Consider the following 17,356-nt stretch of genomic DNA (forward strand, 5'->3'; position numbering starts at 1 on the left):
TCTATACACCCCCTGATTATCAGTAATATCATCTATACACACCCTGATTATCAGTAATATCTATACACCCACTGATTATCAGTAATATCATCTATACACCTCCTGATTATCAGTAATATCTATACACCCCCTGATTATCAGTAATATCTATACACCCCCTGATTATCAGTAATATCTATACACCTCCTGATTATCAGTAATATCATCTATACACCCCCTGATTATCAGTAATATCATCTATATACCCCCTGATTATCAGTAATATCTATACACCCCCTGATTATCAGTAATATCTATACACCCCCTGATTATCAGTAATATCATCTATACACCCCCTGATTGTCAGTAATATCATCTATACACCTCCTGATTATCAGTAATATCATCTATACACCTCCTGATTATCAGTAATATCTATACACCTCCTGATTATCAGTAATATCTATACACCTCCTGATTATCAGTAATATCATCTATACACCCCCTGATTATCAGTAATATCATTTATACACCTGATTATCCAGTAATATCATCTATACACCTCCTGATTATCAGTAATATCTATACACCTCCTGATTATCAGTAATATCTATATACCTCCTGATTATCAGTAATATCTATACACCTCCTGATCATCAGTAATATCTATACACCTCCTGATTATCAGTAATATCTATACACCTCCTGATTATCAGTAATATCATCTATACACCTCCTGATTATCAGTAATATCATCTATACACCTCCTGATTATCAGTAATATCATCTATACACCCCCTGATTATCAGTAATATCATCTATACACCTCCTGATTATCAGTAATATCATCTATACACCTCCTGATTATCAGTAATATCATCTATACACCTCCTGATTATCAGTAATATCATCTATACACCCCCTGATTATCAGTAATATCATCTATACACCTCCTGATTATCAGTAATATCATCTATACACCTCCTGATTATCAGTAATATCTATACACCTCCTGATTATCAGTAATATCATCTATACACCTCCTGATTATCAGTAATATCATCTATACACCTCCTGATTATCAGTAATATCATCTATGCACCCCCTGATTATCAGTAATATCATCTATACACCTCCTGATTATCAGTAATATCTATACACCCCCTGATCATCAGTAATATCTATACACCTCCTGATTATCAGTAATATCTATACACCTCCTGATTATCAGTAATATCATCTATGCACCCCCTGATTATCAGTAATATCATCTATACACCTCCTGATTATCAGTAATATCTATACACCTCCTGATTATCAGTAATATCTATACACCTCCTGATTATCAGTAATATCATCTATACACCCCCTGATTATCAGTAATATCATCTATACACCTCCTGATTATCAGTAATATCATCTATACACCTCCTGATTATCAGTAATATCATCTATACACCCCCTGATTATCAGTAATATCATCTATACACCCCCTGAATATCAGTAATATCATCTATACACCTCCTGATTATCAGTAATATCATCTATACACCCCCTGATTATCAGTAATATCATCTATACACCTCCTGATTATCAGTAATATCATCTATACACCTCCTGATTATCAGTAATATCATCTATACACCCCCTGATTATCAGTAATATCATCTATACACCCCCTGATTATCAGTAATATCATCTGCACACCTCCTGATTATCAGTAATATCTATACACCTCCTGATTATCAGTAATATCATCTATACACCTCCTGATTATCAGTAATATCATCTATACACCTCCTGATTATCAGTAATATCATCTATACACCTCCTGATTATCCAGTAATATCATCTATACACCTCCTGATTATCAGTAATATCTATACACCCCCTGATTATCAGTAATATCTATACACCTCCTGATTATCAGTAATATCTATACAACTCCTGATTATAAGTAATATCATCTATACACCTCCTGATTATCAGTAATATCTATACACCCCCTGATTATCAGTAATATCATCTATACACCTCCTGATTATCAGTAATATCTATACACCTCCTGATTATCAGTAATATCATCTATACACCTCCTGATTATCAGTAATATCATCTATACACCCCCTGATTATCAGTAATATCATCTATACAACTCCTGATTATAAGTAATATCATCTATACACCCCCTGATTATCAGTAATATCTATACACCCCCTGATTATCAGTAATATCATCTATACACCTCCTGATTATCAGTAATATCTATACACCCCCTGATTATCAGTAATATCATCTATACACCTCCTGATTATCAATAATATGCTCTATATACCCCCTGATTATCAGTAATATCATCTATACACCTCCTGATTATCAGTAATATCATCTATACACCCCATGATTAGTCAGTAATATCATCTATACACCTCCTGATTATCAGTAATATCATCTATATACCTCCTGGTTATCAGTAATATCTATACACCTCCTGATTATCAGTAATATCTATACACCTCCTGATTATCAGTAATATCATCTGTACACCTCCTGATTATCAGTAATATCATCTATACACCTCCTGATTATCAGTAATATCATCTATACACCTCCTGATTATCAGTAATATCTATACACCTCCTGATTATCAGTAATATCTATACACCTACTGATTATCAGTAATATCTATACACCCCCTGATTATCAGTAATATCTATACACCTCCTGATTATCAGTAATATCTATACACCCCCTGATTATCAGTAATATCTATACACCTCCTGATTATCAGTAATATCATCTATACACCTCCTGATTATCAGTAATATCATCTATACACCCCCTGATTATCAGTAATATCTATACACCTCCTGATTATCAGTAATATCTATACACCTCCTGATTATCAGTAATATCTATATACCTCCTGATTATCAGTAATATCTATACACCTCCTGATTATCAGTAATATCTATACACCTCCTGATTATCAGTAATATCTATATACCTCCTGATTATCAGTAATATCATCTATACACCCCCTGATCATCAGTAATATCATCTATACACCTCCTGATTATCAGTAATATCATCTATACACCACCTGATTATCAGTAATATCATCTATACACACCCTGATTATCAGTAATATCTATACACCCCCTGATTATCAGTAATATCATCTATACACCTCCTGATTATCAGTAATATCATCTATACACCTCCTGATTATCAGTAATATCATCTATACACCCCCTGATTATCAGTAATATCTATACACCCCCTGATTATCAGTAATATCATCTATACACCTGATTATCAGTAATATCATCTATACACCTCCTGATTATCAGTAATATCTATACACCTCCTGATTATCAGTAATATCATCTATACACCTCCTGATTATCAGTAATATCATCTATATACCCCTGATTATCAGTAATATCATCTATACACCCCCTGATTATCAGTAATATCATCTATACACCCCCTGATTATCAATAATATCATCTATACACCTCCTGATTATCAGTAATATCATCTATACACCTCCTGATTATCAGTAATATCATCTATACACCCCCTGATTATCAGTAATATCATCTATACACCTCCTGATTATCAGTAATATCATCTATACACCTCCTGATTATCAGTAATATCTATACACCTCCTGATTATCAGTAATATCTATACACCTCCTGATTATCAGTAATATCTATACACCCCCTGATTATCAGTAATATCATTTATACACCTCCTGATTATCCAGTAATATCATCTATACACCTCCTGATTATCAGTAATATCTATACACCTCCTGATTATCAGTAATATCATCTATACACCTCCTGATTATCAGTAATATCTATACACCTCCTGATTATCAGTAATATCATCTATACACCTCCTGATTATCAGTAATATCTATACACCCCCTGATTATCAGTAATATCTATACACCTCCTGATTATCAGTAATATCTATATACCTCCTGATTATCAGTAATATCTATACACCTCCTGATCATCAGTAATATCATCTATACACCCCCTGATTATCAGTAATATCATCTATACACCTCCTGATTATCAGTAATATCTATACACCTCCTGATTATCAGTAATATCTATACACCCCCTGATTATCAGTAATATCTATACACCTCCTGATTATCAGTAATATCTATACACCTCCTGATTATCAGTAATATCTATACACCCCCTGATCATCAGTAATATCTATACACCTCCTGATTATCAGTAATATCTATACACCTCCTGATTATCAGTAATATCTATACACCCCCTGATTATCAGTAATATCTATACACCCCCTGATTATCAGTAATATCTATACACCCCCTGATTATCAGTAATATCATCTATACACCTCCTGATTATCAGTAATATCTATACACCTCCTGATTATCAGTAATATCATCTATACACCCCCTGATTATCAGTAATATCTATACACCTCCTGATTATCAGTAATATCTATACACCCCCTGATTATCAGTAATATCTATACACCTCCTGATTATCAGTAATATCTATACACCTCCTGATTATCAGTAATATCTATACACCCCCTGATTATCAGTAATATCTATACACCCCCTGATTATCAGTAATATCATCTATACACCTCCTGATTATCAGTAATATCTATACACCTCCTGATTATCAGTAATATCATCTATACACCCCCTGATTATCAGTAATATCTATACACCTCCTGATTATCAGTAATATCTATACACCCCCTGATTATCAGTAATATCATCTATACACCTCCTGATTATCAGTAATATCTATACACCTCCTGATTATCAGTAATATCATCTATACACCCCCTGATTATCAGTAATATCTATACACCTCCTGATTATCAGTAATATCTATACACCCCCTGATTATCAGTAATATCTATACACCTCCTGATTATCAGTAATATCATCTATACACACCCTGATTATCAGTAATATCATCTATACACCCCCTGATTATCAGTAATATCATCTATACACCCCCTGATTATCAGTAATATCTATACAACTCCTGATTATAAGTAATATCTATACACCCCGATTATCAGTAATATCATCTATACACCTCCTGATTATCAGTAATATCATCTATACACCCCCTGATTATCAGTAATATCTATACACCTCCTGATTATCAGTAATATCATCTGTACACCTCCTGATTATCAGTAATATCTATACACCTCTTGATTATCAGTAATATCATCTATACACCTCCTGATTATCAGTAATATCATCTATACACCCCCTGATTATCAGTAATGTCATCTATACACCCCCTGATTATCAGTAATATCTATACACCTCTTGATTATCAGTAATATCATCTATACACCTCCTGATTATCAGTAATATCATCTATACACCCCCTGATTATCAGTAATATCATCTATACACCCCCTGAATATCAGTAATATCATCTATACACCTCCTGATTATCAGTAATATCATCTATACACCTCCTGATTATCAGTAATATCATCTATACACCCCCTGATTATCAGTAATATCATCTATACACCCCCTGATTATCAGTAATATCTATACACCTCTTGATTACCAGTAATATCATCTATACACCTCCTGATTATCAGTAATATCATCTATACACCCCCTGATTATCAGTAATATCATCTATACACCCCCTGAATATCAGTAATATCATCTATACACCTCCTGATTATCAGTAATATCATCTATACACCTCCTGATTATCAGTAATATCATCTATACACCCCCTGATTATCAGTAATATCATCTATACACCTCCTGATTATCAGTAATATCTATACACCCCCTGATTATCAGTAATATCTATACACCTCCTGATTATCAGTAATATCTATACACCTCCTGATTATCAGTAATATCATCTATACACCTCCTGATTATCAGTAATATCATCTATACACCCCCTGATTATCAGTAATATCATCTATACAACTCCTGATTATAAGTAATATCATCTATACACCCCCTGATTATCAGTAATATCTATACACCCCCTGATTATCAGTAATATCATCTATACACCCCCTGATTATCAGTAATATCATCTATACACCCCCTGATTATCAGTAATATCTATACACCCCCTGATTATCAGTAATACCTATACACCTCCTGATTATCAGTAATATCTATACACCCCCTGATTATCAGTAATATCATCTATACACCTCCTGATTATCAATAATATGCTCTATATACCCCCTGATTATCAGTAATATCATCTATACACCTCCTGATTATCAGTAATATCATCTATACACCTCCTGATTATCAGTAATATCATCTATACACCTCCTGATTATCAGTAATATCTATACACCCCATGATTAGTCAGTAATATCATCTATACACCTCCTGATTATCAGTAATATCATCTATATACCTCCTGGTTATCAGTAATATCTATACACCTCCTGATTATCAGTAATATCTATACACCTCCTGATTATCAGTAATATCATCTGTACACCTCCTGATTATCAGTAATATCATCTATACACCTCCTGATTATCAGTAATATCATCTATACACCTCCTGATTATCAGTAATATCTATACACCTCCTGATTATCAGTAATATCTATACACCTCCTGATTATCAGTAATATCTATACACCTCCTGATTATCAGTAATATCTATACACCCCCTGATTATCAGTAATATCTATACACCTCCTGATTATCAGTAATATCTATACACCCCCTGATTATCAGTAATATCATCTATACACCTCCTGATTATCAGTAATATCTATATACCTCCTGATTATCAGTAATATCTATACACCTCCTGATTATCAGTAATATCTATACACCTCCTGATTATCAGTAATATCTATATACCTCCTGATTATCAGTAATATCTATACACCGCCTGATTATCAGTAATATCATCTATATACCTCCTGGTTATCAGTAATATCTATACACCTCCTGATTATCAGTAATATCTATACACCTCCTGATTATCAGTAATATCTATACACCTCCTGATCATCAGTAATATCATCTATACACCCCCTGATTATCAGTAATATCATCTATACACCACCTGATTATCAGTAATATCATCTATACACACCCTGATTATCAGTAATATCTATACACCCCCTGATTATCAGTAATATCATCTATACACCTCCTGATTATCAGTAATATCATCTATACACCCCCTGATTATCAGTAATATCTATACACCCCCTGATTATCAGTAATATCATCTATACACCTGATTATCAGTAATATCATCTATACACCTCCTGATTATCAGTAATATCTATACACCTCCTGATTATCAGTAATATCATCTATACACCTCCTGATTATCAGTAATATCATCTATATACCCCTGATTATCAGTAATATCATCTATACACCCCCTGATTATCAGTAATATCATCTATACACCCCCTGATTATCAATAATATCATCTATACACCTCCTGATTATCAGTAATATCATCTATACACCTCCTGATTATCAGTAATATCATCTATACACCCCCTGATTATCAGTAATATCATCTATACACCTCCTGATTATCAGTAATATCATCTATACACCTCCTGATTATCAGTAATATCTATACACCTCCTGATTATCAGTAATATCTATACACCTCCTGATTATCAGTAATATCTATACACCCCCTGATTATCAGTAATATCATTTATACACCTCCTGATTATCCAGTAATATCATCTATACACCTCCTGATTATCAGTAATATCTATACACCTCCTGATTATCAGTAATATCTATATACCTCCTGATTATCAGTAATATCTATACACCTCCTGATCATCAGTAATATCATCTATACACCCCCTGATTATCAGTAATATCATCTATACACCTCCTGATTATCAGTAATATCTATACACCTCCTGATTATCAGTAATATCTATACACCCCCTGATTATCAGTAATATCTATATACCTCCTGATTATCAGTAATATCTATACACCTCCTGATTATCAGTAATATCTATACACCCCCTGATTATCAGTAATATCTATACACCCCCTGATTATCAGTAATATCTATACACCCCCTGATTATCAGTAATATCATCTATACACCTCCTGATTATCAGTAATATCTATACACCTCCTGATTATCAGTAATATCATCTATACACCCCCTGATTATCAGTAATATCTATACACCTCCTGATTATCAGTAATATCTATACACCCCCTGATCATCAGTAATATCTATACACCTCCTGATTATCAGTAATATCTATACACCTCCTGATTATCAGTAATATCATCTATACACCTCCTGATTATCAGTAATATCATCTATACACCTCCTGATTATCAGTAATATCATCTATACACATCCTGATTATCAGTAATATCTATACACCACCTGATTATCAGTAATATCATCTATACACCTCCTGATTATCAGTAATATCTATACACCCCCTGATTATCAGTAATATCATCTATACACCCCCTGATTATCAGTAATATCATCTATACACCTCCTGATTATCAGTAATATCATCTATACACCTCCTGATTATCAGTAATATCATCTATACACCACCTGATTATCAGTAATATCATCTATACACACCCTGATTATCAGTAATATCTATACACCCCCTGATTATCAGTAATATCATCTATACACCCCCTGATTATCAGTAATATCATCTATACACCCCCTGATTATCAGTAATATCATCTATACACCTGATTATCAGTAATATCATCTATACACCTCCTGATTATCAGTAATATCATCTATACACCTCCTGATTATCAGTAATATCATCTATACACCCCCTGATTATCAGTAATATCATCTATACACCTCCTGATTATCAGTAATATCATCTATACACCTGATTATCAGTAATATCATCTATACACCTCCTGATTATCAGTAATATCTATACACCTCCTGATTATCAGTAATATCATCTATACACCTCCTGATTATCAGTAATATCATCTATACACCCCCTGATTATCAGTAATATCATCTATACACCCCCTGATTATCAATAATATCATCTATACACCTCCTGATTATCAGTAATATCATCTATACACCTCCTGATTATCAGTAATATCATCTATACACCCCCTGATTATCAGTAATATCATCTATACACCTCCTGATTATCAGTAATATCATCTATACACCTCCTGATTATCAGTAATATCTATACACCTCCTGATTATCAGTAATATCTATACACCTCCTGATTATCAGTAATATCTATACACCCCCTGATTATCAGTAATATCATTTATACACCTCCTGATTATCCAGTAATATCATCTATACACCTCCTGATTATCAGTAATATCTATACACCTCCTGATTATCAGTAATATCTATATACCTCCTGATTATCAGTAATATCTATACACCTCCTGATCATCAGTAATATCATCTATACACCCCCTGATTATCAGTAATATCATCTATACACCTCCTGATTATCAGTAATATCTATACACCTCCTGATTATCAGTAATATCTATACACCCCCTGATTATCAGTAATATCTATACACCTCCTGATTATCAGTAATATCTATACACCTCCTGATTATCAGTAATATCTATACACCCCCTGATCATCAGTAATATCTATATACCTCCTGATTATCAGTAATATCTATACACCTCCTGATTATCAGTAATATCTATACACCCCCTGATTATCAGTAATATCTATACACCCCCTGATTATCAGTAATATCTATACACCCCCTGATTATCAGTAATATCATCTATACACCTCCTGATTATCAGTAATATCTATACACCTCCTGATTATCAGTAATATCATCTATACACCCCCTGATTATCAGTAATATCTATACACCTCCTGATTATCAGTAATATCTATACACCTCCTGATTATCAGTAATATCATCTATACACCTCCTGATTATCAGTAATATCATCTATACACCTCCTGATTATCAGTAATATCATCTATACACCTCCTGATTATCAGTAATATCATCTATACACCCCCTGATTATCAGTAATATCATCTATACACCCCCTGATTATCAGTAATATCTATACACCCCCTGATTATCAGTAATATCTATACACCTCCTGATTATCAGTAATATCATCTATACACCTCCTGATTATCAGTAATATCATCTATGCACCCCCTGATTATCAGTAATATCATCTATACACCTCCTGATTATCAGTAATATCTATACACCTCCTGATTATCAGTAATATCTATACACCTCCTGATTATCAGTAATATCATCTATGCACCCCCTGATTATCAGTAATATCATCTATACACCTCCTGATTATCAGTAATATCTATACACCTCCTGATTATCAGTAATATCTATACACCTCCTGATTATCAGTAATATCTATACACCTCCTGATTATCAGTAATATCATCTATGCACCCCCTGATTATCAGTAATATCATCTATACACCTCCTGATTATCAGTAATATCTATACACCTCCTAATTATCAGTAATATCTATACACCTCCTGATTATCAGTAATATCATCTATACACCCCCTGATTATCAGTAATATCATCTATACACCTCCTGATTATCAGTAATATCTATACACCTCCTGATTATCAGTAATATCATCTATACACCTCCTGATTATCAGTAATATCATCTATACACCCCCTGATCATCAGTAATATCTATACACCCCCTGATTATCAGTAATATCATCTATGCACCCCCTGATTATCAGTAATATCATCTATACACCTCCTGATTATCAGTAATATCATCTATACACCACCTGATTATCAGTAATATCATCTATACACCTCCTGATTATCAGTAATATCATCTATACACCTCCTGATTATCAGTAATATCATCTATACACCCCCTGATTATCAGTAATATCATCTATACACCTCCTCATTATCAGTAATATCTATACACCTCCTGATTATCAGTAATATCTATACACCTCCTGATTATCAGTAATATCATCTATACACCCCCTGATTATCAGTAATATCATCTATACACCTCCTGATTATCAGTAATATCTATACACCTCCTGATTATCAGTAATATCTATACACCCCCTGATCATCAGTAATATCTATACACCCCCTGATTATCAGTAATATCATCTATACACACCCTGATTATCAGTAATATCTATACACCCACTGATTATCAGTAATATCATCTATACACCTCCTGATTATCAGTAATATCTATACACCCCCTGATTATCAGTAATATCTATACACCCCCTGATTATCAGTAATATCTATACACCTCCTGATTATCAGTAATATCATCTATACACCCCCTGATTATCAGTAATATCATCTATATACCCCCTGATTATCAGTAATATCTATACACCCCCTGATTATCAGTAATATCTATACACCCCCTGATTATCAGTAATATCTATACACCCCCTGATTATCAGTAATATCATCTATACACCCCCTGATTGTCAGTAATATCTATACACCTCCTGATTATCAGTAATATCATCTATACACCTCCTGATTATCAGTAATATCATCTATACACCTCCTGATTATCAGTAATATCTATACACCTCCTGATTATCAGTAATATCTATACACCCCCTGATTATCAGTAATATCATTTATACACCTGATTATCCAGTAATATCATCTATACACCTCCTGATTATCAGTAATATCTATACACCTCCTGATTATCAGTAATATCTATATACCTCCTGATCATCAGTAATATCTATACACCTCCTGATCATCAGTAATATCTATACACCTCCTGATTATCAGTAATATCTATACACCTCCTGATTATCAGTAATATCATCTATACACCTCCTGATTATCAGTAATATCATCTATACACCTCCTGATTATCAGTAATATCATCTATACACCCCCTGATTATCAGTAATATCATCTATACACCTCCTGATTATCAGTAATATCATCTATACACCTCCTGATTATCAGTAATATCATCTATACACCTCCTGATTATCAGTAATATCATCTATACACCCCCTGATTATCAGTAATGTCATCTATACACCTCCTGATTATCAGTAATATCTATACACCTCCTGATTATCAGTAATATCATCTATACACCTCCTGATTATCAGTAATATCTATACACCTCCTGATTATCAGTAATATCATCTATACACCTCCTGATTATCAGTAATATCATCTATATACCTCCTGGTTATCAGTAATATCATCTATACACCCCCTGATTATCAGTAATATCATCTATACACCTCCTGATTATCAGTAATATCATCTATACACCTCCTGATTATCAGTAATATCATCTATGCACCCCCTGATTATCAGTAATATCATCTATACACCTCCTGATTATCAGTAATATCATCTATGCACCCCCTGATTATCAGTAATATCATCTATACACCTCCTGATTATCAGTAATATCATCTATACACCTCCTGATTATCAGTAATATCTATACACCTCCTGATTATCAGTAATATCATCTATACACCTCCTGATTATCAGTAATATCATCTATACACCTCCTGATTATCAGTAATATCATCTATGCACCCCCTGATTATCAGTAATATCATCTATACACCTCCTGATTATCAGTAATATCTATACACCCCCTGATCATCAGTAATATCTATACACCTCCTGATTATCAGTAATATCTATACACCTCCTGATTATCAGTAATATCATCTATGCACCCCCTGATTATCAGTAATATCATCTATACACCTCCTGATTATCAGTAATATCTATACACCTCCTGATTATCAGTAATATCTATACACCTCCTGATTATCAGTAATATCATCTATACACCCCCTGATTATCAGTAATATCATCTATACACCTCCTGATTATCAGTAATATCTATACACCTCCTGATTATCAGTAATATCTATACACCCCCTGATCATCAGTAATATCTATACACCCCCTGATTATCAGTAATATCATCTATACACCTCCTGATTATCAGTAATATCATCTATACACCTCCTGATTATCAGTAATATCATCTATACACCCCCTGATTATCAGTAATATCATCTATACACCTCCTGATTATCAGTAATATCTATACACCTCCTGATTATCAGTAATATCTATACACCTCCTGATTATCAGTAATATCATCTATACACCTCCTGATTATCAGTAATATCTATACACCTCCTGATTATCAGTAATATCTATACACCTCCTGATTATCAGTAATACCATCTATACACCCCCTGATTATCAGTAATATAATCTATACACCTCCTGATTATCAGTAATATCTATACACCTCCTGATTATCAGTAATATCATCTATACACCCCCTGATTATCAGTAATATCATCTATACACCCCCTGATTATCAGTAATATCTATACACCCCCTGATTATCAGTAATATCATCTATACACCCCCTGATTATCAGTAATATCATCTATACACCTCCTGATTATCAGTAATATCATCTATACACCTCCTGATTATCAGTAATATCATCTATACACCTCCTGATTATCAGTAATATCTATACACCTCCTGATTATCAGTAATATCATCTATACACCTCCTGATTATCAGTAATATCATCTATACACCTCCTGATTATCAGTAATATCATCTATACACCCCCTGATTATCAGTAATATCATCTATACACCTCCTGATTATCAGTAATATCTATACACCCCCTGATCATCAGTAATATCTATACACCTCCTGATTATCAGTAATATCTATACACCTCCTGATTATCAGTAATATCATCTATGCACCCCCTGATTATCAGTAATATCATCTATACACCTCCTGATTATCAGTAATATCTATACACCTCCTGATTATCAGTAATATCATCTATACACCCCCTGATTATCAGTAATATCATCTATACACCTCCTGATTATCAGTAATATCTATACACCTCCTGATTATCAGTAATATCTATACACCCCCTGATCATCAGTAATATCTATACACCCCCTGATTATCAGTAATATCATCTATACACCTCCTGATTATCAGTAATATCATCTATACACCTCCTGATTATCAGTAATATCATCTATACACCCCCTGATTATCAGTAATATCATCTATACACCTCCTGATTATCAGTAATATCTATACACCTCCTGATTATCAGTAATATCTATACACCTCCTGATTATCAGTAATATCATCTATACACCTCCTGATTATCAGTAATATCTATACACCTCCTGATTATCAGTAATATCTATACACCTCCTGATTATCAGTAATACCATCTATACACCCCCTGATTATCAGTAATATAATCTATACACCTCCTGATTATCAGTAATATCTATACACCTCCTGATTATCAGTAATATCATCTATACACCCCCTGATTATCAGTAATATCATCTATACACCTCCTGATTATCAGTAATATCTATACACCTCCTGATTATCAGTAATATCTATACACCCCCTGATCATCAGTAATATCTATACACCCCCTGATTATCAGTAATATCATCTATACACCTCCTGATTATCAGTAATATCATCTATACACCTCCTGATTATCAGTAATATCATCTATACACCCCCTGATTATCAGTAATATCATCTATACACCTCCTGATTATCAGTAATATCTATACACCTCCTGATTATCAGTAATATCTATACACCTCCTGATTATCAGTAATATCATCTATACACCTCCTGATTATCAGTAATATCTATACACCTCCTGATTATCAGTAATATCTATACACCTCCTGATTATCAGTAATACCATCTATACACCCCCTGATTATCAGTAATATAATCTATACACCTCCTGATTATCAGTAATATCTATACACCCCCTGATTATCAGTAATATCATCTATACACCTCCTGATTATCAGTAATATCTATACACCTCCTGATTATCAGTAATATCTATACACCCCCTGATCATCAGTAATATCTATACACCCCCTGATTATCAGTAATATCATCTATACACACCCTGATTATCAGTAATATCTATACACCCACTGATTATCAGTAATATCATCTATACACCTCCTGATTATCAGTAATATCTATACACCCCCTGATTATCAGTAATATCTATACACCCCCTGATTATCAGTAATATCTATACACCTCCTGATTATCAGTAATATCTATACACCTCCTGATTATCAGTAATATCATCTATACACCCCCTGATTATCAGTAATATCATCTATGCACCCCCTGATTATCAGTAATATCATCTATACACCTCCTGATTATCAGTAATATCTATACACCCACTGATTATCAGTAATATCATCTATACACTGCCTGATTAGTTATACTCATCTATACTGTAGTACTGAGCAGTTATATCACATGACATTACCTTGGAGACATGATGATTTGTGACTCTGTTCTGGAGATGATGCCGAGATGTGGTGTCCGCTCAGCAGGCTCCCAGGAACTAAGATCTGTAGCCAATGTGGATATCGGCCCGGAGTCGCTGATCTCCTGTCACACGAGAGAACGGTGATGAGCCGTCTATGTGATCCACACCCACGGCACTACAGTAAAGCTGCCTATTCACCTCAGATAGCTAGTGGCCGAGAACTCGCTATTAATCCCAACCCCAAGATAAATATGCTGAGCGTCTTTTTTTTTCCAATGGGAGAGGCAACAAGTCTATCCTGGACTCTACTGTCCCCTGCAAACCTCCCTGGCAGCGGCTCATCTCCCACAAAAACAAAGGATAGGGCATGGCTTATTTAAGCGGACAGATCCTTCTTTCTCATTGAATCTGCCGTCAGGAGACCCCCATACACATAAATGATCATTGACTTCATTTCATGGATTGTAGATACTTCATGTCCTCCATGTAAAACAATCTTGAAATGAATTCATAAATGGAAAATTAGGAACCTTATATATTGGTAAAACATAAACATTTGAATGGATCGGTCCTGTAACCCCTATCCCAGGAGATGAAGGTCTCATATCACGCAAGGCAGAGCACGGCCCTCTTACTTATGGCAGCAATGAGTGACCACTAGTATTTCCAGCCTGGGATTCCTCCACTGACTGTCCACCTCACATTCAGCTGCCTGACTACTCGAGATTATAACGACCCCACGCACTTCACTCCTGATAAATTTGAACAGGGGTCACATTAACCACATCGCAAAACAACCGGGGCAAAGATTTGAAGGACCATTTTCCTCTTAACCAAAAAGCAGGTACGTGGCTAGAGAGACAAAAACCTGGCACGTTCAGATGTGGCCACTGCTCATCACAGGCAAACATTTCACAAGCCGGGTCACAAGACAACAGTTCCAAATCAGAGAGTGATATACTGCTCTACAGATGGAGTGATATACTGCTCTACAGATGGAGTGATATACTGCTCTACAGATGGAGTGATATACTGCTCTACAGATGGAGTGATATACTGCTCTACAGATGGAGTGATATACTGCTCTACAGATGGAGTGATATACTGCTCTACAGATGGAGTGATATACTGCTCTACAGATGGAGTGATATACTGCTCTACAGATGGAGTGATATACTGCTCTACAGATGGAGTGATATACTGCTCTACAGATGGAGTGATATACTGCTCTACAGATGGAGTGATATACTGCTCTACAGATGGAGTGATATACTGCTCTACAGATGGAGTGATATACTGCTCTACAGATGGAGTGATATACTGCTCTACAGATGGAGTGATATACTGCTCTACAGATGGAGTGATATACTGCTCTACAGATGGAGTGATATACTGCTCTACAGATGGAGTGATATACTGCTCTACAGATGGAGTGATATACTGCTCTACAGATGGAGTGATATACTGCTCTACAGATGGAGTGATATACTGCTCTACAGATGGAGTGATATACTGCTCTACAGATGGAGTGATATACTGCTCTACAGATGGAGTGATATACTGCTCTACAGATGGAGTGATATACTGCTCTACAGATGGAGTGATATACTGCTCTACAGATGGAGTGATATACTGCTCTACAGATGGAGTGATATACTGCATGACATGCCTCTGCCCACGAAACTATGTGGCTAAAACCATAAGGCAGTTCCGCCGTCGTGTTAGTGGACATGTGGGGGACATCCACAATAAAAAGAACACAGCAGTAGCAAACCATATATTGTCCAAACATTGGGAGGTGCGAACCTTCCGAGTGATTGAAGCAGTAAGACCTCCAAGAAGAGGAGAGAACTGGGAGAAACTGAAAATTACAAGCTCAGAAGTTTAAAACCAGCGGGGGTTAATGATTGCATGCCCTTTGGTTGC

General features: G+C 34.6%; 1 protein-coding gene across 3 annotated transcripts in view; it reads right to left on the reverse strand.

Moving 5' to 3' along the window:
* Positions 1-17,356, reverse strand: part of LOC142760355 (phosphofurin acidic cluster sorting protein 1-like) — a 278,801-nt gene that overhangs the window by 127,518 nt on the left and 133,927 nt on the right. For all 3 annotated transcript variants that reach the window (XM_075863541.1, XM_075863540.1, XM_075863542.1), the window contains one exon: positions 15,428-15,552. In XM_075863541.1, the coding sequence (XP_075719656.1) occupies positions 15,428-15,552 (125 nt within the window). The remainder of the gene's footprint in view (positions 1-15,427; positions 15,553-17,356) is intronic.

The sequence above is a fragment of the Rhinoderma darwinii genome, chromosome 4, assembly GCF_050947455.1.
Source record: "Rhinoderma darwinii isolate aRhiDar2 chromosome 4, aRhiDar2.hap1, whole genome shotgun sequence".
Lineage (NCBI taxonomy): Eukaryota > Metazoa > Chordata > Amphibia > Anura > Rhinodermatidae > Rhinoderma > Rhinoderma darwinii.